Raw genomic sequence first — 22,873 nt, 5'->3', positions numbered from 1 at the left:
ACAGCCTGTTGAAGACGTGTATAGTTGTGTTGGTCTTTACTGGCACTTCAGTGTTATATAAGCACAGAGATTCTTACATCATAGAGAGGAAGATGCTGCAACAGAAAAGATGAAATGATTGCTTCTATTTCTATACCACCACCAAATGACGACGCCTGTTGTTTAGCAGAGGACTGCAGCGATTCCAACACAGCCCAACCACCAGTATAAATTGTTAGGCTTAGTTTATGGTCACCACATTGGTTGTTGCACACGCCAACTGTGAAATTACCACAGCCCTGTAATGGTTTACAGCTGATTTTGACTCCTGTGTTGAATCTTTGTAGAACCTCTGATGAAAGTGACTGACTCAGTTACCAGCATTCATGCTGTTGGTGGGTTAATTACCTTGTTGTGTCCTGGTGTTTCACAAGCAGTGCCAGCCACAATAGAAACAAATAAAATGCTGGGACATTTTTCTCCTCTTTGTCCCTGCTCTGTTTTTTGTTTTTTTTATATATTCAAATATGATATTGTTGTACTTTTGGTAATCTCACTCCAGGAATTTGGGGCCATTTGTTCATTTAAGGTTTGGACTTGCTTGCACCATTAAAAACATCTGCATTATAAGTACAAAAACAGTGGTTGGCCTTCATCTTCTGCCTGTTTCAGACAGAGGATGAGGTAAAGAGCTGTACTTAGGTCCAGTGCAAAAGGAATAAGGTTTATTTTGAACAGCATATTAAGCTGCTCCAAGGAAAAATATGGAGTTGGAAATGAGCATAAGTTCTCTTTAAATACATTTCAAGAGCAGTTTACACACACACACACACACACACACACACACACACACGGATAAGAGTATGTGAATGCAGTGGTATATGAAGCATACAGATTACCTCTTTAGATGCATTTTGACAGGGCTACAGAGAGAGGAGCACATGAGAGGAGGGAAATGGTTCAAAAGGCAAGTCACCGCTCTTCTTCCTCCTCCTCTCTTAACCTGCTCCCTCATTTTTATTCATTCTTCCATATGCTTATTCCGACATATGTCTCCCTACCTCTCTTCCCTCCTTCCACATTTTTTTTCTTCCCATCTGCTCCCCCCTTTCTTATCTCTCAGTTTTTCCTCACCCGTATCCTCCATCTTCTCATCCCTTATCATTCAGAAGCATTTATTTTGTCCCACCTGCCTCTGCTCCCTGCTTCACTCCCGGGGTAGATTATTTTGCTTGCATCTGCTTCTCACTCCTCTCCTCCTCCTCCCCTCTGTTCTTCATCTCCTGCAGTTAGATACCCAGGTGTCTCAAAACATGCACACGCACACACACAGCTGTATCATTTGCAAACCAAGTGATTTGCTGTAAACTGGGAACACACCTTCCCATGTGTGTAATGCTTGGTATTATTCATCTAGCAAGCACATCTGTTTATCATTTTTTGCTGTACTTGTGGGGACCACATGCACACACAGAAATTTTATTCGATCCTCTGGGGGATGATTACTTAGTTTTTTCTGGCATAGTTTGTATTTTGCAAGACAATTAATGAAACCCTGTGTTTTTCCAGCATGTGCGTAGTTCACAGTGTTTGTGTGAGTTTGTTTTTATTCTGAAGAAATCTGGATAAATCCACAAAGCTCCCTGTTGATTCACATTATTGTGATCATAGATGGTGCGTCTGTTACTTGTGGATTCTGATGTCTCTCTTCGGCATAAAGGGACAAAAACTAGAAAAAGACCAGTGTGGGTAAAATTAGTTTTCTGAGAACCATTTGAGATAAAATTGCAAGCATTCATGTACTTAACTCATTCATTTACTCAACCAGAAAATATTTGAGTGGCTGTCTCTGACCAGTTTGGATGAGTTTTTTCTTTCCGATAATTACTGGTTGTAAAATCCAGTCCTGCAGTTTTTCTGACGTTGAATTGGGTTTTTATGGAGCCATGTGAGTATCTGTAGTGCAGACGTACTACACGGCTACGTTTCACAGTCAAAAATTAATTTTAGCCGATATCAGCACACTTCTTTTGTTAAATGTAAATTCAAGTTGTTCAAGATTTGGCCGTCAGACATTACTGTGAGATCAAACTACAACTATGCATGTTCCTAATGGCTTTATTCCCTTTACAACAAGTAGTTTTATGATTTATATTTGCTTTTAAAATTCTTATCACCTTCAAATTTACTACACCTATCTAGCTCCAATGCTTATGTATGATCATATATGTTTTATCATTGTGGAAATGCAAATATACTTTTACACTTTGAAATTATTGTTAATATAATGCCACCTGTAATCTTTCCAGATGGGGTTTTTATCCTAACCGACTGTATCCTTGTTTTCTTTTCTTGTTTTTTTTTTTTTAATTAACAGATCTCTACATTTTCAACTTTTTCTTTTGTCTTGACATTATTTAATTATTGTGATTATTTTATCCATTAGTAACTCTGAAGGAAGTAATAATGACCAAACCTGCACTAAGAGCACAAAGGCCGTATTTTAGGTTTGAATCTGTGTTTTTCCTTTGTACAGAATATCTGTTAACTATGGTAATGAGGCAACAAGAACGTGATGCCTCATCATCCTGTGTGAGACCCCTCAGGTGTCAGTGAATCATCCTCTAAACAACCATTAAGAATTCAGCAAGGGTACATGGTACAGGGTAGACATCAGGGTAGACATCTCAAGATGCAGCTGTTCCCTCCAACTCTCTCTGTGACACACACACACACACACACACACACACACACACACACACACACACACACACACTTAAATCCGTGTAGCTGCAGATGCCTGCAGGGTAATGATTGGATGAACTGTGCAGACTGTGCTGTTATTGCATAGGTGAACACAGTAGATGGCAGTCAGATACCTTCAGAAAGTGTTTAACACTCATGGATGCTTTGTCTAACATTACATTAGTGTACAAAAGTCTTGAGCCACCTGTCATTTCTTTAAAGCGGTCTTGATCAGTAGTTCTCCAGACTTTCTGGAGGTTTCTCAAAGCTTTTCTTTTTAATCCAGTCCTTGTACCTGACCAGTTACAGAGGAATGTTTTTATTTAAGCCAATTAACACTGACCTATGACTCATTCAAGCATGAAAGGTCCTTCAAGGGATGAACCATTGTTGTGGAAACACATGACAGACTTAGCAAAGAGCCAATTTAAATTGTGTCTTTAGGCACTTCATTATTATCAGCCTGACACAAAAACACATTATTTGTTTCTATTTCTTTAGTTGAATCAATGAAAAATGATTACAAAAAATAAAGGCTATTAGATCTTTGACAAATCATGGCATGGTATGGAAACTTGACAGGTAGAGGACATAAAAAGAGGCAGGCCTAAAACACTATCTATAGCAGATAACCAGAATCCGAAAGTCATATCCTTGAGAAATTGGGAAAAATTAAGCAAAGACCTGACACATTGCGTGGGAGTTGTGTCTGGACCTTCAACTGATTCATGTACTATTTGCCAACCTCAGGGAGAAAAGGCTGAGGTTTGCGTAATTATACAAGAACTCGATTGAAAGCGACTGGCAGTAGGTCTGTTGAGGGATAAGTCCAAATAGGAAGTTTTTGCTTCCAGTCATTGTCAATATGGTCAGGAGAGAGGTGCAACAATGTCCACAGCCATCTTTAAAATACAGTGGAGACTCTGTCATTGTTCGGGGTGCCTTTCAGCCTTGGTGTTGGAGATTTCTTCAAAATTGGTGGAACTCACAACACAGGAAACTACTGAGAGGTTTTAGTCCATCATGCAGTACCATCTGTAAGACTGATTGGCAACAGCTTCGTTTTTCAGTATGACAATGATCCCAAACTGGCAATACTGTAAAAGCATACATGGATAGAAGGCACACTATCAGTCGAAAATTGGCCTCCCTAGAGCCCAGACCTCAAGATTATTGAAGCAGTGTGAGATCATCTTGACAGAGAACGGAAAGAAAGGCAGCCAACATCCAAATTAAAGCTCTAAATGTCTTTCAACAAGCCTGGAGAATTATTCTAGACTACTTAAAGAAATTACAAAAAAGCTTGCCTGAGAGAGTTCAGGCTGTGTTCACCTTCAACCTTAATAGAATCCTACACTTTGGAAACACTTTTTTTTAACCTTTTATACTGTATTCCCATGCATGTTTGCACCTTTTTATAGGTTGCACCTGCTTCCCTCTTTTCTAGTAAAATATAAAGAAATGAGAAAAAGCTCAAGACTTGCACAGTCTTTGCATTCTAATGCACAGCAGTAACAGTGCTGGCAGTGAGTTTCTGCTGGAATTGGCTCTGCTGCTTTTGCTGGAAGAGCTCATTTGTCAAGCACTTTCACGTTGTCTTCACAATTTCCAAGCACTGCAGAGAAGAAAAAAGTTTCTTAAGAAGATCATGAAAATGTTTGCTTTATTACTCCAACGTGTGGTGCAGTAGAGACCTTTCACAGTAGCTATCTTTCCTGGATAGTAATGGTGAACAGGGTATAATAATTCCAGATGACAACATATTGACATATATTTACATTTTTTAAAGTAAATTAAGAAAAAATAAATATTTAATTCATCCCAAAGATTGGAAAGTGACTGTGTTACAGCAGCCAAAAACTTACAAATAATTATTCAATAAATTAAAATCTAAACATTAAACAATAAGGAGCTTAAAATGAATGGTTTCCTTTTCTGTCCATTTGAGTGCAGAGCCAGAACAAATGTTGCACAAACTATTCAGCTGCGTGTTTTGTAAATGGTGCAGAGGATGGTCAGCATGCAATAATGATACACTCACTGATCACTTTATTAGGTACAGCTGGTTAGTACCAGGTTGGACCCCCTTTATGCCCTCAGAACTGCCTTAATTCTTTGCAGGATAGATTCAGCCACATGCTGGAAACATTCTTCAGATTTTAGTTCATTTGACATTAACCTGATGTGATATCTTCCTTTCCATCAAATCCCTAAGATGCTTTTGGGATAGGGATCTGGGAATGGTGGAGGCCATTTGAGTAGAATGAACTCAAGAAACCAGTTTGAGGTAATGTGAGCTTGGTGTTGAGACATGGGGGTTTTATCCTGCTGGAAGCAGCCAGCAGAAGATGGGTACACTGTGGCCATAAAGGGATGGACATGGTCAGCAACTACACTGAGGTTGGCTGTTGTGTTTAAACGATGCTCAGTTGATACTAAAGGGAGAAAATATTCCCCATACCATTACATTACCACTAGCCTGAACCGTTGACACAAGGCATCACGGATCCGTGCTTTCATGTTGTTTATGCTAAGTTCTGACTCTGTCATCCAAATGTTGCAGCAGAAATTGAGACTCATTAGAGCGGGCAACGTTTTTCCAATCTTCTAGAGTCCAATTTCATCACCCTGTCTAAATTTTGGCCACAGTTTCCAGTTTTAGCTGGCAAGAGCAGCATGTGGTATGGTCTTCTGTTGCTATAGCCAGTCTGCTTCAAGGTTCAACATTATGAACCTTCAGGGAGGCTCTTCTGCATACCTTAGCCGTAACAAGTGGTCAACAAGGAATTCAATTCTCCCTCAGAAAACTGCCTCTTCCTGGATGTTTCATTTTTGGACTATTCACTTAGAATGCAGGAAAATCCAAAAAGAGCAGCAGTTTACTAAAACCAGCCTGTTTTGCTGCAACAATCCAGTTTAAAGTCACATTACCTGTTGTTACTTTATGGGGCGATCGTGGCTCAAGAGTTGGCAGTTCGTCTTGTAATCGGAAGGTTGCCGGTTCGAGCCCCGGCTCCGACAGTCTCGGTCGTTGTGTCCTTGGGCAAGACACTTCACCCGTTACCTACTGGTGGTGGTGGTCAGAGGGCCCGGTGGCGCCAGTGTCCGGCAGCCTCGCCTCTGTCAGTGTGCCCCAGGGTGGCTGTGGCTACAATGTAGCTTGCCATCACCAGTGTGTGAATGTGTGTGTGAATGGGTGGATGACTGAATGTGTAAAGCGCTTTGGGGTCCTTAGGGACTAGTAAAGCGCTGTACAAATACAGACCATTTACCATTTACCCATTCTGATGCCTGCCTTGAACTTGCAGGTTATCTTGATCATGCCTACATCCTTAAATGCATCGAGTAGCTACCATTTGATTGGCTGATTATATGTTTGTGTTTATAATCAGAACCATTTCGGATTAACTCTGTGTCTCCTGATGGAGGAATCCAAACAGTGTGTTAAATCAGCAACAATGACAAATTACCTCAGCAAATAATCTGTTTGCATTGATATCATTTCAATTTTAAGGCTACAGAAACATCTCCTAGCAACAACATGTCCAGGGATTACGTTTCAGTTGATTCTGACAAAGTTGTACTTTTGTATTTTCTTACTCAGTTGTATATAGCATTTGTATTCTATTTTATTTCATTCCAGTGTTTTCTAATTTCTACTACATAACTTGCACTTTTGCTGTAACAAAACAAATTTCCCACCTGTGGGACTAATAAAGGTGATCTTATCTTATCTTATCTTATCTTATACTTGTGGAGTCGCTCCACGTTTCTTTTTGCTGTTTAGATTAATGTCTCGGTCTGTCCAACAAGTCTCGAAGCCAGATAGTCACAGTGTGGTCCTGGAAGTGAGTGTGACATATGTCGCTGCAACACTGCAGTGCTCAATGAAACACATCAAACTTCCCCCACTGTCTTCCCTCTAAACCTAAATCAGCTCACGAAGCTCATCCATATTATCATACAAACACCTCATATTCACCACGGTGATTGCATGAACAGCTCCAGCTCTGAAACTCCATCGTCTCCTTCGCAGCTTCTTCAGGAATCGCAGGCTTTGCTCCAGGCAATAGAAATGGCAGTAAAGATACTGCCCAGAGCATAATGTGAAGACAAAAACACAAGCAGACTTATAAAACCAGACTTTAACATATTTCCAAAAGAAAATATGGCCATTTAATGTTTGTAGCCATTACAGACTACCCTAGGAAAATAAAATAAAAGTGGCTCAGACTAAAAAAATTACAGTCATGCTCATATATTGGACGATAAGTTAATAACGGAGGTATCATGACAGTCCATGGCAGTGGATTTATGTTAATATTTTTATTTTACATATATACTCACACACCATTACTTGTCATGTTGGAGTGAGACGTACCACGCTGTGTTGACCGCTCAGCCTGAAAATGAGAAAACTCACTCAGGCACGACTGGACAGCCCAGAGACGAGAATACCACTAATTATTAACATACACAAACGCACGCACACACACAAACAAAATCTCATGGATGCCATGTAGCAGCCAATACTCGCGGGAAATTAATTATCATGCTACACACACCAACAGAGGAATGCTGAGGTAGGCCTAATTAGGTGTCTGATAGCATAGACTTAACAAAATTGACCACATATACGCCCATGTGAGCGCAGAGATCTATCCTCCTGCATATCAATGGAGAAATCCAGCATTTTTCAGTCACTTCACCTAATTTTGAGTGACAGCTTTTTATTATTTCTTTTTTTCTAATGTTGATGTTTCTCCCTGTTGTATTTCTTTCACTTCTGGATTTTTTAATTCTTCGCTAATTTCTATTTTATCCACATCTGTGTCATAGACGAGGCGTTTGTGTTAAAAACAAAACATGCTTGTGTTTGTGCTTTCCTGATGTACAAAGTCATAAAAGCATATCGCTGTTGATTAATTAAAGTAGGCACAACATGTTGTTATACTTCACTGACTCTGCTCATTTCTTTTTAAATGGCGTTCATTGTAAACTACGTAGAAAAAAAATTGATTTTTTTTTTGTAAAAATACTTACTGTTACACATTCAGTTTAATTTGATTTAGAATTTGATGACTATTAAAATTACTGAACATATTCTACTGTGAAGGGGGGAAAAATCTCTGCAAGATGAAAGGGAACCTTATGACGTAGGATGAAGCATTGTCTTGATTAATCGTCTCTTCTGATGTCTTTCGAGTCTGTGTGTGCCCCCTTTGAGTAAAAAAAGTTATTTTGACTGTTTTGTGATTGATTGTTGATTCATGTCAGGAAAATCCCAATTGCATTTTTTCCAAAAACCAGTAAGACCAAAGATTTGTCTCATTTTGTTTCTTAAAACGCTGGCCAGTTCCTGGTTGTCACAATACTATTATTATTATTATTTCTGCACAAGTGAGCTTTTCAATCATAATAAACACAGCGAAGATGTGAGGTGCAGCTTTGAAACAAAATCCTTTTGAACTTGTTCTTCCAAACTTTGTGGCGCTAATGAAGTGAAAAACCTTCAAACGGCAGACACAGCTCCACTGTTGGTAAAGTTGTTTTCTGTGGATGCTTCTATTTATTCGTCATCTGTCTTTGCTGTAGCTGTAACCCTCCCAGTTCTTAAGAGTGTTCTTGCTAATTACCATTAGCCATTGAGCCATTCAGCAGTGCAATTTTACAAATGTGCAGGCAGTAATGTTAGAGTGTTAGTAGTGTTAAGTGATTGTGTACCTTTGCCCTGTTAAACAGATTTAGTGATGGATTATTATTGTTGTTGTTGTATATTAGTGAACTGTGTGAGTTAAATTTATACAGGCCCCTCGTTCATCAGTAGGAAGTATTACAATCTATTCGGTCCACTTGAAAAGCCACAGTTGACATTTTATCTGTTCAGAATTATAGTGATGCCCAGCACTAATATACTGTATATAAAAGATGGACAAAGTAATTTAAAATATCAAGTCCTTTAAAGCTGCATTCTTTTTATTGGCAAACGGGGGCTACTGTTTGTTTCTAAAAGAAGTCGAGGTTGAGTATAAATCTATGGGAAACGAGTGTTAGGTGGAATCTACACAGGAAGCGGTTTACAGTGACGTGGCAGCAAGAATACACTGAAAGTCAACAACATTCAGGGAAGAATATCAGTGATTGCCATATGTGGTAAATGCATTATAGGGTTACCCTGGTAACCATGCCTGAAAAGCGACAGCAGCAGGAGATGAGCGTTTCACTTCCCAGGAGACGCCCCTTTATTGAATAGAACATGAATGATTCCTATTATGTTCATAAAGAACAATAAACAGGATGTAAGTTAGGGCAAAGTGACCTTATGGGTGTGTCTCAGGGTTTCTCAGTCAGATTGATCCCTCAATTGTTAGGTACACTTTAAAAAAACAAGGTGGTTATGGTAAAAAACCCTCAGCTCCAGACTTCACTTAGGAGCTTAATTAACCAGTGGGTAATGTTACAGTTTCTGTGTCTCTTACTGGACAATCTTATTAGGAAAGTCTGTACATCTGCTTAGAATATCTATTCAACTCATCACATCTCAGCAACTTAGTCATGTAGACATGGTCAAGACAACCTTCTGAAGTCAAAAACTGAATATCAGAATGAATAAGAAAGATGATTTAAGTGACTTTGAACATGGCATCAGATGGGCTGGTCTGAGTATTTCAGAAACTGCTGATGTTCTGGGATTTTTCTGCACATAAATTTCTGGGGTTTACAGCAGGTCACTGGGCAAAAATGCTTTGATGTCAGAGGTCAGAGGAGAACAGCCAGACTTCTTCCAGCTGATCGGAAAGCAGCTATAACTCAACTAACTATTCATACAACGGAGGTATGCAGAAGATCATCTCTGGAAGCACAATATATCAAAGCATACAGGGTTATAGCAGCAGAAAGCCAAGAACAGGAAGCTAAGGCTACAAGACTGAAAAATCACCGTGTGGTCTGATGAATCCTAATGTCTGTTGTGACATTCAGATGGTAGGGTCAGAAATTTGCATAAACAACATGAAAGCATGGAGCCATCCTGGCTTGGTTTCAGTGGCTCAGGCTGGTGTAACGGTGTGGAGGATATTTTCTGGGCACACTTTGGCCCCCATTAATACCACATAAGCACTGTTTGAATGCCACAGTCCACCTGAGCATTGCTGCTGACCATGTCCACATCTGCTACTAGCAGCGTGTACCTAATAAACTGGCCCCTGAATGTATACATTATTAGATATGACACTGACAGGTGGCTTTAAAAAGAGAAAATATGCGAATGAAGGAGTCAAATGATGATGTTAGGGGAGAAAAAATGACATTGAGAGCAGGAAGTGTGTCGTGCAGAGAGAGAGAGAGAGTCTGCTTTTTTTCTACGTGCTACTAATGAAAACCATCTAATATTATTCATGAGTTTTCCTACTGTGCCTGCAGTCCAGCCATGGAGCTGCCATCCAGAAGACTATCACTTCACACAACATCTTACAGAGACACAGAGGGAGACGAAGAGCAGAAAAAAGGCAGCTGGAAGAAAGAGGGAGAAAAGGGATAAAGGGAAGGAGCGGTTGACAGAGGAAAAGTGGAAGCATAATAATAACAGAGCATGGCTGGAGATGAGATGGATGTGCTTCCTAGGGGGAATCATAATCTCTGTATGGAAATGAGTCACTTCTATTAAACAATGGAATAGGGTTATTTTGCTGACTAACTAGCTGATGAAGACTAAGGAATGTCGTATCCTTGTCATTTATTATCAGTTTCTATGCCTTTTGTTTTTTTGACCTTCTTGGTCTGTTCTTGTTGTGCACATCTATATTTAGACTATGTTAAATCAGTTGATGTCACACATTGTACTGCATCAAGGAGCATATGTTCTTGAACTTGTATTGCTTGTTGCCTGGAGGCTAGAGCAGCGCCATCTTTGTATTTGAATCATGAAGTACTGTGTAGAAAATGTAAAGTATGCGTGTGGGTGGGTGTATGAACCGAATGATCCCGAATACAACACTTGCTCAAACTGATAAATGTCAGGATGTTTTCGATGGCGTGGTGGTAGAAATTTCAGAAGGTTCACGTCTTTTACGCGATTTTTGCTCTATGATTGGATTTTCGTTGCCCAGTTCTCTGATGTGAAACGAGTAAAGTGTTTGTCTTCACGAGTGTCATACAACTCCTTAAAGAGAGGAAATATTCAATTACCTTCAGCCAAGATAAAGCGTCTTCAGTCCTGCTGGAATACCTGGATCATGTGACCGTATCTGTTCTTGGTGCTCATGTCTGAGTCAGTGCTAAGTGTTTATCAGCCTTTAGGCGATCACCATAACAGCAGTTTCTGTGCTGCAGCTGTACATTTATACTGCTACTGATAAGCTGTCTGGATTTCTATCTGTTGTCCCATCTCTGCATGCGGTTCACTTTTCTCAGTGACCTTTTGTCTCGTTTTGTTTGACAGATTTTTATGTTGATATTGGTCATTTGAAATGCTATTCCTTTTCATCTTACAGTACAGTATCACACTACCAACCTTTGTGCGCAAATGTACTCTCTAAATGTTAGGATTGTGTATTGATGTATTCAGAGAGGCCCATATGGATCTTTTTGTAATTATGCCTTTCTACATCACTACACATTAAAATCAATCAAAAACGTGATCGCAATACAGACAGCTTTAATTAAAGAGGTCTAATCAAATATTTAATTAAATGTTTAGGGATTACAGCCATTTTTATAAATAGTCCCCCAATTTCTGAGGTACAAAAGTAATTGAACAAACTAGCAGCATTTTAATTATAAGAAATATTTTTAATAGTCATGGACATCACCAAATGCTGTGTTTTCCTCCCTTAAGGTTTCTGCGAGGCCGTTACTGCACACGTCTGCAGCTGCTTTACGATTCTCTGCCTTCAGCTTTGTCTTAAGTATCTGAAAAGCATGTTTTATTGGGCTGAGATCAGATGACTGACCTGGCTGTTGAAGAATAGCCCATTTTTTGCTGTAAGAAATTCTGGTGTCATTTTGCTTTTTGGAGTATGCTTTCAAACAGTTTCAGTCAGTAGTCAAATTACTTTTGAGATGCTAAAAATTGGTGGTTATGCATAAAAATGGCCGTAATTCCTAAACCGTTAATTCAGTGCTTTTGTTGCTTCAAACACATCTTAATCATTTGACTTGGTGTGTTGGTGTAAAAATGTAAAATAGCAAAAATCACATCCTTTTTTTTTTTTTTGATTTAAGCATGTCAGTGGCCAGTGTTTTATCTGTTGTCACTATAAATTTTGTTCTGACTTAAGATTCAAACATAGTATGATGAAGTGTTAAAAGACTTAAAGGGGCCTTTTGGTTTTCTGTGTTTTCTTTTGTTTGCCTGTGGTAGCCAATCAGAAGAAATCTGGCTTTAAAGAAGGGTGAAGGGGGCATAAAAAAAAATAAAAAAATGAGAAGAATAAAAATATAGAGCTGAAAATCACAACAGGTCCTCCTTAAAACAGTTCTCTCTTCTTCTTTTTTTTAATCAAGATGTTATTGTTTCCCAGCACAAAGCAGGTGAAATGAAATTTTAAAAGACAAAAAAAATCATCTAATATAATAATTCAGAAACCAATCATTCCCAGAGATTGTTTAGCTTATTCAATGGTTTTCTAGCCTGCAAAAATATGAACAAATCACATAATAAATGATTTGGTTACATGATTATGATGGAATTCAATTTGAAACAGATATTGAACACGTGATGTCATTGTTTACCTTATAATGGAAAATTGCCTAATATATGCTGTACATGAACATGCAGTGTAGCTTCTACAATGTGCAGCATCCGAGGGGTAACAGTGAAAGGAAACAAGTACAGAAGTTTAAAAAAATGGGATTGTCATCAGGATTGCTCTCTGGCCTGTGGAAGATGGATGGATTTCCTGTGCCTTGCAGCTTTTAGTTATGATCTGTCTGTGTTTAGGTTTGCCCTTATCCTATCTGTTGTTACTACTCTGTGTCTCAGACTCCAGGCATGTGTTTCATGAACTGTGGGTGGCTTCCGTGTTTCTGGTTGGTCTCAACATGACAAGAATAACTCTGCTTTCACGAAACTCTGTCCCAGGGTGAAACTATAAATTTAGGGTTGAGTTCCAAGCTGGAAAGGCAAATAGGACACAGCAGCATAACAAAAAAGGGGTTGGGGGGTGGGGTGGGGGAAGACAGATGGGAAGGACAGCTGTAAAATGCAGAATCTAGAGAGCAGGGAGGGGAGAACAGGAAAGAGAAGAGTGTTTTGGAAACTTGTACAAGACTGAAGGCGCCTTGAGCCAAATACAACAATCGAGTCTGGTCACACGCTGATAGATGAAACGCTCACAGGAAACACTTAACTTCTGTCACTAATGTTGACGCTCAACAGCCTTTGGTCAGACCTGCGCCGCATTTGTTTATATTACATTTCAGATTTTGCCTTTAAGCTCTTTCTAATGTCATCTACTACATTCATAGGTCCAGCATGTCCAATCTAATCAAATGTGCTGCTTTCAGTAAGATAAGCCCCGGCTTAATGTATTTAAATCCATCATAACATTTTTTTCCATTATCTCATATTTCATGTGTGAGCTCATAACACCATCCAATGTCAGATTTAATTAGTAGGATTTTATTATTTTCTCTATTTTCTTTTCTTATTATATGATAAATCCATAAAGACTTGCAACTTATTATTGTATATTAGCTCACGCTAAACCAGCCTTGGGGTGTTCGGCTGTCAGTGCTTATGCTCCATTGTTGGTAATGTGAAGAAATCCTTTAACAAATGAATGCTAGGTTCTAAGCACTCTGCTTTGTCATTTGTTTCATGATTTCATGAAGCATGTGTCTGTCATACACTGGTCTACCATAGAGTTAGAGGGTTTTTTTGTGTTGTTTTTTTTTTTTTTACTGTCTCTCTTTTTTTTTTTTAAATTTTATCTTCTTTTGTAGAAAATAAGCAATGAGCTCCTTGGCTGTAAAATTAATCCTGCGTAGAAGTCTGAGAACTACAGTGTGAATAAACCTGCGCCTTTAAGTATAAGATGTGACACAAAGATTTTCTTTCAGTGGGATTAAAAATGACTTAATTCGAGAAAAAGTAAAATCTGACTTTCAGAATCAGACTTTTGGAGCTGATGGTACATTTTAAATCTGTAGCACCGTGTAGAAATGTTTTCTGATACTCACTTCAATCTGTTTTCCTCCCATGTGACAGGTCAGGCAGGTATTTTACTTTTTGATCCATTTTCCCCGACATGAAATACTTAGCACTTATTAACAGGTATCTGTGTCTGTGCATTGCAGCCATACAGTTTATCAATACATCTTGCTAACCAAGCTTGCTGACCTTGGAAACTGGTCAAGTGGAAGACAAAAAAAAGAAGAGGCAGGCCTAAAAAGCTACGTACAGCAGATGAACACTATCTGAAGGTCATGTCCTTAAGAAATACTAAAGAAATCCATTAAAAACCTGACAGAGTACCTGAGAGATGCATCTGGCCCTTCAGTTTGCTGTTTACTGAAGCGTCATCAAAAATGTCTCAGTGGAACGGTGACTGTCAAGAAACCACCTTTTGTTAAGGAAGGGAAATGGTTAGAAAAGGGGGCAGTATGCCAAATTACACAAGAACTGGATGGAAATTTAACTGGCCTAATGAAGTGATACATTTAGAAATGTTTGGTTCAAATCATCCATATCTACAGAGGAGGTCAGGAGAGAGCTACAACTGTGAGTGTCTGCAAAACTGAGGGTCTGTGATGGTTTGGGGCTGAATTTCAGCCACTGGTGCTGGAATTTTGAATGCAGAATAGTTCTGTCAGGTTTTGATCCACCATGCAAAACCATCTGGGAAGGATCTGATTGGCAACAGCTTAAATTTTCCATCCATCCTTATTTATAAAGCACCTTAAAACGCAAATTGGTGTGCACTGGAATTAAATAATAAAAATACATAAGATATATATTTATTAAAAAAAAATTTCAGTATGACAATGATCCCAAACACACTGTGCTAATTCAATAAAACCATACTTGGATAGAAAAAACACAAGGGGACACTGTAAGTCATGGATTGGCCTCTCCAGAGCCCAGACCGCAATATTGCTCAAGCATTGCGATCATCTTGACAGAGAACAGAACAAAAGGCAACAACATTCAAAGAAGAGCTCTGAATGTCCTCCAAGAAACCTGGAGAACTTTTCCTGAAAACTACTTAAAAAATAAATCACTGCACCTATTTATCATTTTCCTAGTAAAACATAAAGAAATGAGGGATGGCTCAAGACATTTGCAAGTATAATAAATAATTGATTTGAATAGCCTACATTGACTTATGTGTATGCACTCATACACACACACACTGAAAAGATTCCTGTGAGTCACAACTTGTGTGTTTTAGTGATGCCCCCACTACTGGCTGTAATTGGCCTCATGAAGCAGGCTGACACTGCGGTGCTCCGGCTTGTTATCAGGCTGACAGACAAAGTGGAAAGGACAGCAGTATCACTCAGAGAAACGCAGCAGACCTCGGAGGCATACGCATACTCACAAAAATACACACAAACACCACCACAAGTGGACGCACAGCTGTCACATGTCGCCGTTCCGACACAGGCAAGTTATGTGATGTGGTGAGACTAACCGATGGTGACGGTGAGGAGAGTGCACCTAAAGTATTGCCCTTAAACGACAATCGAATTGGAGATGGGTAGACAGATAAAGTGAGATAATGGATGCACACAGTCAGTTTAATGCGATGAATAGAAAAAGATAAGACGACATCCTTTCACGGTGAAAGGTCAGCACAATGACAGAAGTATGCTTGAGCTGATTTAGGGATTTGTTTGGTGATGCTGAATTTTAACCGTCTCAAAAAGTGTTTAACATATATGGAACAGCTGAATGTTTTTGTTCAAACACTACAACTGTCTGTCAGTACAGGAAGACTGGCATCGCAAGTTTCGACATCTAAAATCCTGGTCCCATTCCAGGCCACCAAGACCTTTTAAGTCATCTCTAGCACTTTCTTCTCTCAGCTGGAGCGTTTTTGTTTGTTTGTTTTTTTTAAAGACAGTGATTCAGCCTTTGAATATTTTATGTCTTTAATTCCACACTTTCTTCTTTTTAGTTAAGAATGTGCGCAGAATTAACACAACTTTTCAAAAATTCCTTCTGTCTAGACGTGAGAGCTTGTTGAGGTGTTCCCAGTGCAAGACGGCTCGCTACTGCAATACTGCTTGCCAGGTACAGTGTCTGTGTTTGTGTGTTTTAATCTTTTGGGGACAAAAATCAAGTTCTCATAATGTAAATCATTACATTTTAAAGTGTACACTTTGTTTATGGCTTGTAGCCGGGGTAATAATGGCTATGATGGATGTGTCTGTATACATCAGTGTATTTATATCCTCCTTCTGCAGAAACAAGCATGGTCAGGCCATAAGAGAGAGTGTAAATGTCTGCAGAGCCTCCTACCCAGACTTCCCACTGACTCAGTGTGTCTAGCTGCGAGACTCATCTTTGCCTTGGTATGTTGCTGGACTTTCCCACTGTTCAACTCAGTTAAACTAAATGTGCTCAAAGAAAGCTGCTTAATACCTTTCCTTTTATGCGCCATAACAGGCGGGCATTCCTGCTCTCAGAAAAACCAGACTTTAAGGAAATCCATGTCATGTTTTCTCAGTGTATGAAAGTTTCAAGGACTTTATCTGGGAGCAACAATAAATACAGCACACAATGCGCATCGATAGGAGAACGATATTTCAGTAAAACCAGAGTGAACTGCTGAACTTCTCTTTTTCTACGCAGTTAAGTCCGTCTAAGAGCAGCAGTGAGGAGCTCTACACTCTAGAGGAACATGAATCACGTAAGTTTGTCTTGCAAGTGTCTGTGTGCGTTTTACCTTTACAGAACTGGCAAAATAATGTTGACATGTCTTGTTACACTTATTGTAAGTGTATCATAAGAGCTCTAAATTTGTAAATTAGATTATTTTAAATGCTGAAAAGCAGAGAAGTCCAGAGCTCCCTCTCTCCGACCACCTTTTTCAGCTCATCAGGTGTTTCTAGGTGAGCTAAGACATGTAGTCTTGGGTCTACCCCGAGTAAGACATGCCCAGGACACTTCACTTGCCACCTGGTGGCATCCTTGCTAGATGCCTGAACCACCTCAACTGACTCTTTTCAGTGTGGAAGAGTAGAAGCTCTACTCTTAGTCCCTCCTAAAAGGCTGAACTCCTTACTCTCTCTCTAAGGGAGAGGGGCCCAGCCACCTTTTTGAGGAAACTCGTTTCCGCCGCTTCTATCCGTGACATCATTCTTTCAGTCACTACCCAGAGCTTGCATCCATAATTGAGTGTAGGGACATTGCTTGACCAGTAAATTGCCAGTCATGCTCAGCTCTCTCTTCACCACAACGAACCACTACTGCACTAATCCGACATTCTCAAATTCCTCCAGCAGGAGCACCTTGCAGCATGTGACTCCAAGAAGGCTGGGTACTCTGAACTTTTGTTTGGCAACTACAGATAGTCGAGACAAAACGGTGCAGGGCAACAACCCTCTCATCTACCAGAGAAATCTCCAACCTTCAGGCAGTGACCTGCTTAGTGCACTTGTGTTTTCTGGAATTTGACAGTGATTATAATTAAATGGCTTTTAATGGCTTTTTAACAATAAGTTAGTCCACTGAATACCTGCACAGTGTTTTGCTGGAGGTTTCTTCTTGTTAAAAGGGAGTTTTTCTTTCCCACTGTTGCCAAAGTGCTTGCTCTTAGGGGGTCACATGATTGTTGAGGTTTCTCTGTTGTGTTACTACAATATAAATGGCCTTGAGGGAACTGTGGTTGTGATTTGTTGCTGTATAAATAAAATTGAATTGTATTGGATGCAAAGCAATTCTCATTATGCACCCAAAAGACCTTCAGTATCAACATAATAGAAAAAGTAATAATTCATCTCAGAGAATGAATTTTTGTAAAAAGACAATGTGGTTCCTGGAGCCAGTAGGTTTTTCTCACTGAGCCTAGCCCCAAGCAACTGGGCCGCTTCCTGTGGCAAAGACAAGTTTTAACTGTGGCTGAGTGAAGAACTGGGGGACAGATGAGCTACTAGAAGATGGATCACTAAAAAGTTGTGCATCTAGAAACAAAACATCAGACTTTTCTCTCTCATCAACTAAGCCAGTAAAACAACAGGCAGTATTTCATCTGAATGCGGTGCAGGTCTCGTTGCTGATGGCAGGTTAGAGTAACTGGCAGGTGATTTAGTTTTGGAACTGTATCCAGAAATACTGACTGAACAGACGGAGCAGGCACCAAAGTGTTCCTGTGGTTCCCTCTGCACCACTAGAAATCCAAAACCCAAGCTCTTTTTCTTTCCATTATTCTGAGATTTTCAACACACACCTGACAAACTGAATGAGATGCCCATGGCTTGTCTTGATTACCCAGTTTCATACCAAAATAAGCAGAGGATGCCTTTTCCCACCAACTCTGTTATGTTTTGTTGCTGTTTGGATATAGTGAAGGATCCACATGTTTAGCATCTGGATCATGTTTACAGTTGCCACTCGTCCAAAAACATGATGTGATAGAGCAAAATGGATTTTTTTTAAAACAAATGTTAGATTTTATACGGCGAATATGATGCAGGACAGTGTGATGGGTTTAATGATATTCTGCATTTATCTGGTAAAAGTCTCATTGAGATTGAAAGTCCCTTTACAAATGTGATTTAGCAGATGGCATCAAACATTGTACCAACTTCATACATTAACAAATACAACTGTTAGATGCTAGAAATTAGTGAAAACCTGCATCATATGTTATAAAATATCAATTTAGGTCCATTTACAGGCAAATTTTAGGAGTCCTCACATCATCACCTTAAAGAACATTACATTTTTACACCAGAATACCTGGATTTTATGAAGTTTCAACTACATTTGTATGATTTTTTAAAAAAAAATGTTTTTACAGATCTAACTTCTATGCCTGAGCAGAAGAAACAAGGTCTTTCTCAGCTGGCGTCCATGTTAGAGCTGTACCTGCAACAGGAAGTACCTGACCTGTTACAGGAAATGGGATCAGCACTGCCACCTTCCTGCCAAGAACCCCTCAGCCTCATTGCCAAGGTCAGCTAAATGCACGTTTGCTTTTCTGCATAGTAAGAACACCTTGACATCCTCATCATGCACATGAATACGCAATCAAAAGACACATCACCTCCTCCTTGACTTATCCCACCGCACGTCTGAGATCTTCCGAGCATTCGTAATCAGATCCCCCTGTGTTTATGTATTCCCAGAACAACTCCAGGTCTCACTCTCTTAAAACGTACCAGCTGTCTTCGGTGGAACTGAAACCACAAACTCCTGTGTGTTTATCTGCAATTTGCTCTTCCTCTGTTTTCTGTTAGCTTGTGTGACTCCTCCTCGTCATTTCATTGTGTTTGAATTCCATCTTGTGCGCGTGTTCATTGTGTTTTTCCCCCCACAGTGATCCCATGCGTGTTTCTTGAATGATTATGAGCCTTTTGATAACACAAAGGTGCAAATAAGCACTTCTTACAAAAAACTGTCATGATCGAAACAAAATACACCAACTTTCTTCATCCAACTTTTCTACATATAAAGCGTCATTTACATTCGACTCAAAGGAAGTCAGATTTAATCAGTGGTTGGTTTTTTTTCAACAGATAGCTGTGGATGTATTTCAAATACTGTGCTCGTAAGGCGAGAAAGGGCAAAAGTGTTTTGTTGCTCTTTTACGTTTCGCTGAAGATCGTATAAACAAACCAGACTGCTGTTAGTAGACTGTTCTGTGGACACATGTGGCTAAGATGGAGGTTTTGGTGTAAATCAGAAGCTTTATGTTTGGAGAAGGGAAAGCTTTACATAGCAGTATAAGAGTCTTCCCCATTTATGAAAAGCGGTGGGAAAATCACGGCTTGTTCCTGTTTTGTTGTCAGTGGGCGAAAAAGTCTCATCATTGAAAGAGCAATACATTTAGAATCATGCACGAAGAAGAAGATGTCAGCACCTCCATCTGTCAACAGAAACTCAAGCTGAGTGGTACAACACAAACAAGTTTCTACGAAAGAGTGGTGGGAGATGTATGGAAAAATCTCAATTATGACCTTAATTCAAGAGAAATTAGCTGTTTACTTGAGAAAACCCACAAAAACCCAGAGTTGCACATGTTCTAAACTTCAGAATGATTTAATTTCCTCTAAGCTGATATAAAAGAGTGATCAGCTGTGACTGGAAATATTTAGTTGCAGAAATTGCTGCTGTGAATGTTGTTTAAGGTGATCTCATCACCGGTATATGTGACACGTATTATTACTGGTAATCCTTCTTAGTGGAAAGTTTTCCTTTGGTTAGGGTCGCTCACAGGTCACTCACCAGGTTCACCCACCGGGGGGTGTTTACAATTAGAGCATTTGTGCCACAGTGCAGTGACTCAGCGTCTGACTGGAGACACCAGCAACCTACAGACAGACAACAGGCTTTTTTCTCCTTTGTAAGCCCAGCCACAAAGGCCTGTATTCAAAAGATTGGCTAATGGAGAGGAATATAAAGTACAGGAGTGCCTTGTTTTTGCAGAAGCACTTTGTTGGCTGTCAGATCGGACGTCGCCTTTATGTCCATCAATTTGTTTTGCTCTCTTTTCCTTGGTTGAGCCTCTGCATGCAACATGTTTGTCTAGAAAACACAAGATTTCGACAGGCAGTGCTCACTGACCTTTAAAAGCTTAAATTATAAAGTAAAATAAAGAAGTCTGAAGTGTCTAATTCAATTCAATTTTATTTATATAGCACCAATTCACAACATCAGTCGCCTCAAGGCCAAGTACCATCTTCAAAACAATCACTTGAAGCCTACAAATCTGGATATTTGGCATGCAGACCTGTGCCTCGTATAACAGCTGAGTTTTGTTGGATATGACTTATTCGTAAAGAGTTTATAATGTCAATGAAATTCACTATATAGTCATAAAATTTTAAGAGTAAAGCCACTCATGCTCACACCTTTTACCTTGGTAATATGCACGTGATCAGATCTTACGAGGCTGTGAAATGACGGTTGAGTAATCGCTAACGCTGCTTATTTACACTCTCTGCATCTCTTATGTACTAAATCATACACTGCCATCATATACTGATGTGGTCATATGTGATCCATTGGACTGAATCTTTGGGTCTGGTACAGTTGGGTTATCAATCATTCATAATCATGAATCAAGCATTATGCATCTGTGACTGCGCTGTTCCTGACGTGTTATTCAGTTGGATTTTAAAACACTGCACCAAGCTTACAATGAAGCCATGATAGAAACACATAAGTGTGGCATCCTTCCTAATGCCACATGAGCTGTCTATGAAACCAGACGAGGTGGCACAGAAAGCAGTGGTTTAGTGTGTCTGAGAAATATCAGGGAGAAATGGCTGTCCTGCAGCGTGCATTATCTGTAATGTGCTGCATACTGATGTGAAACCTTTTTAACTACCTTTGATTGATTGATTGATTGATTGATTGATTAATTTAAAATCTCAGCTTCAATAAGATGGGCTAATAAATAAATGTGCCACTATCCAAAATGGTGACTTATCATCTGCCAATAGGGGGCACTGTGATTGCATGGCCAACAGTCTGTATTTGTAGTGCAAAGGAGTCCTTCATTTCACTTTTGCTCTCTTATGTTTCATATTTGCTTTACATTCCATGCCTCTGTTGTTTCTACCTACTGTATGTTTACAACAATGTAAGGACAGTCAGACCTACTCTGTGCACTTCTGCCTGTCCTTATATTTTTGTCTCTCTCTTTCCTCATTATTCTTTTTAATGCAGCCCTTTCTTCTTCCCGTCTCCTCCTCTTGTGGTCGCTCTCTTTAATGGCCCTAGTACATAACAAATGAGGAGTTTATTATTGTGTACTTGGAGCATTCACTGTGCTTAACAAAACAGGTCATTACTGTGAGTGTGCTGTGTGTGTGTATGGGCATTTGTGTATGTATACGTGTGTGTTGGAGTTCCTCTCGTGTGGGGGTTTGGTTTTATGGCACAAAAGAAAACATTCTTTAGGCTAATAGCTGCTCTATCCTGTGTGCTAATAGTGTCGTACAGAAACATACATGCACGCACGCTGACGCACACAAGGAAGCAGTCCCACATCATCATTACTGCTCTTAATACCCCCAAGAGGAGCAAGGAGGGAAGTAGGGAGAGTTGTATTTGTGTGTGCTACTACTGTGTACTGTGTACTGTCTGCGTATCACAGTGCTCGGGAAAGGTTTTAGACACCTAACGTGTTCTCGTAACACTATCACGGAGCAGCTTATCAGATTCTTTCTGCAGCATGATGGTGACGACAAACATGGAAACAGAAGAGCAACATCTTCAGGAACGCCTCCTCAGTAGAAGGTCTGCGTGCAGGAAGACTGCAGTGGGCATGCATCGTGTTTGTCCATGTGCTGTTTTTTTATCAGACTGCGGCAGTATAATAAGCGCAAACATGGAAGCTCTAACTGTGCTGCTTTCATTGTTTCTTTAAAGCAACTTCCCCACTCTGCAGTGTGTGTGTGTGTGTGTGTGTCTTTAGAGCTCACTGCGTGCGTCTCATCTTAGATACTTGCACATATTTGTATTTATGTGTGAATTTCTTTTTGTGCTTATGTGGTTAGTTCGTCTTTGCCTATACTTGTGTGTATTGCTTAGGTAAATGCGTGTGTGTGTGTGTGTGTGTGTTCTCTAACCAGCCTGCGAGCCTGCGTGTGAACTTATTGTTATGCTGCATCAGCCCTTGCTGCACTGAGACCCATTTCTCACACAAACTCCTTACATGACCGACATGTTACCCCATAAAAAAACACACTCTCTCACCCCTCTCTGTCTTCCTGAACCTGGCTCTGTGCGTCTTGTTTTTTTCCTCTCTCGGCCTCACCCGTTTGCTCCGCGCCGCCTATCATTTCTCTTCTTCATTGACATTCACCCTTCTCGTTCCCTCTCTGCCCAAGTTTAGCTTTTGATATGAGGGTTATAAATAGCTCTTTAAAGACACCTCACAGGGCTGTTCTAACAGTCCAGTGCCACCTTTTGAATTTTAAAATCTTGACTTAAAGTAACTCAGAAACATCACAGAAAAGTCTCGCGTTTCAA

At 39.8% G+C, this 22,873-nt stretch overlaps 1 protein-coding gene across 1 annotated transcript in view; it reads left to right on the top strand.

The window, feature by feature from the left end:
* smyd3 (SET and MYND domain containing 3) overlaps positions 1–22,873 on the top strand; it is a 93,531-nt gene that overhangs the window by 9,565 nt on the left and 61,093 nt on the right. The window contains exons 2-5 of the mRNA XM_006779926.3: positions 15,898–15,961; positions 16,135–16,242; positions 16,523–16,580; positions 18,693–18,847. Of these exons, the coding sequence (XP_006779989.2) occupies positions 15,898–15,961; positions 16,135–16,242; positions 16,523–16,580; positions 18,693–18,847 (385 nt within the window). The remainder of the gene's footprint in view (positions 1–15,897; positions 15,962–16,134; positions 16,243–16,522; positions 16,581–18,692; positions 18,848–22,873) is intronic.

This window comes from Neolamprologus brichardi, chromosome 1 (genome assembly GCF_056152115.1).
Source record: "Neolamprologus brichardi isolate AB-2024 chromosome 1, ASM5615211v1, whole genome shotgun sequence".
Lineage (NCBI taxonomy): Eukaryota > Metazoa > Chordata > Actinopteri > Cichliformes > Cichlidae > Neolamprologus > Neolamprologus brichardi.
This window is presented reverse-complemented; position numbering and strand designations above follow the sequence as displayed.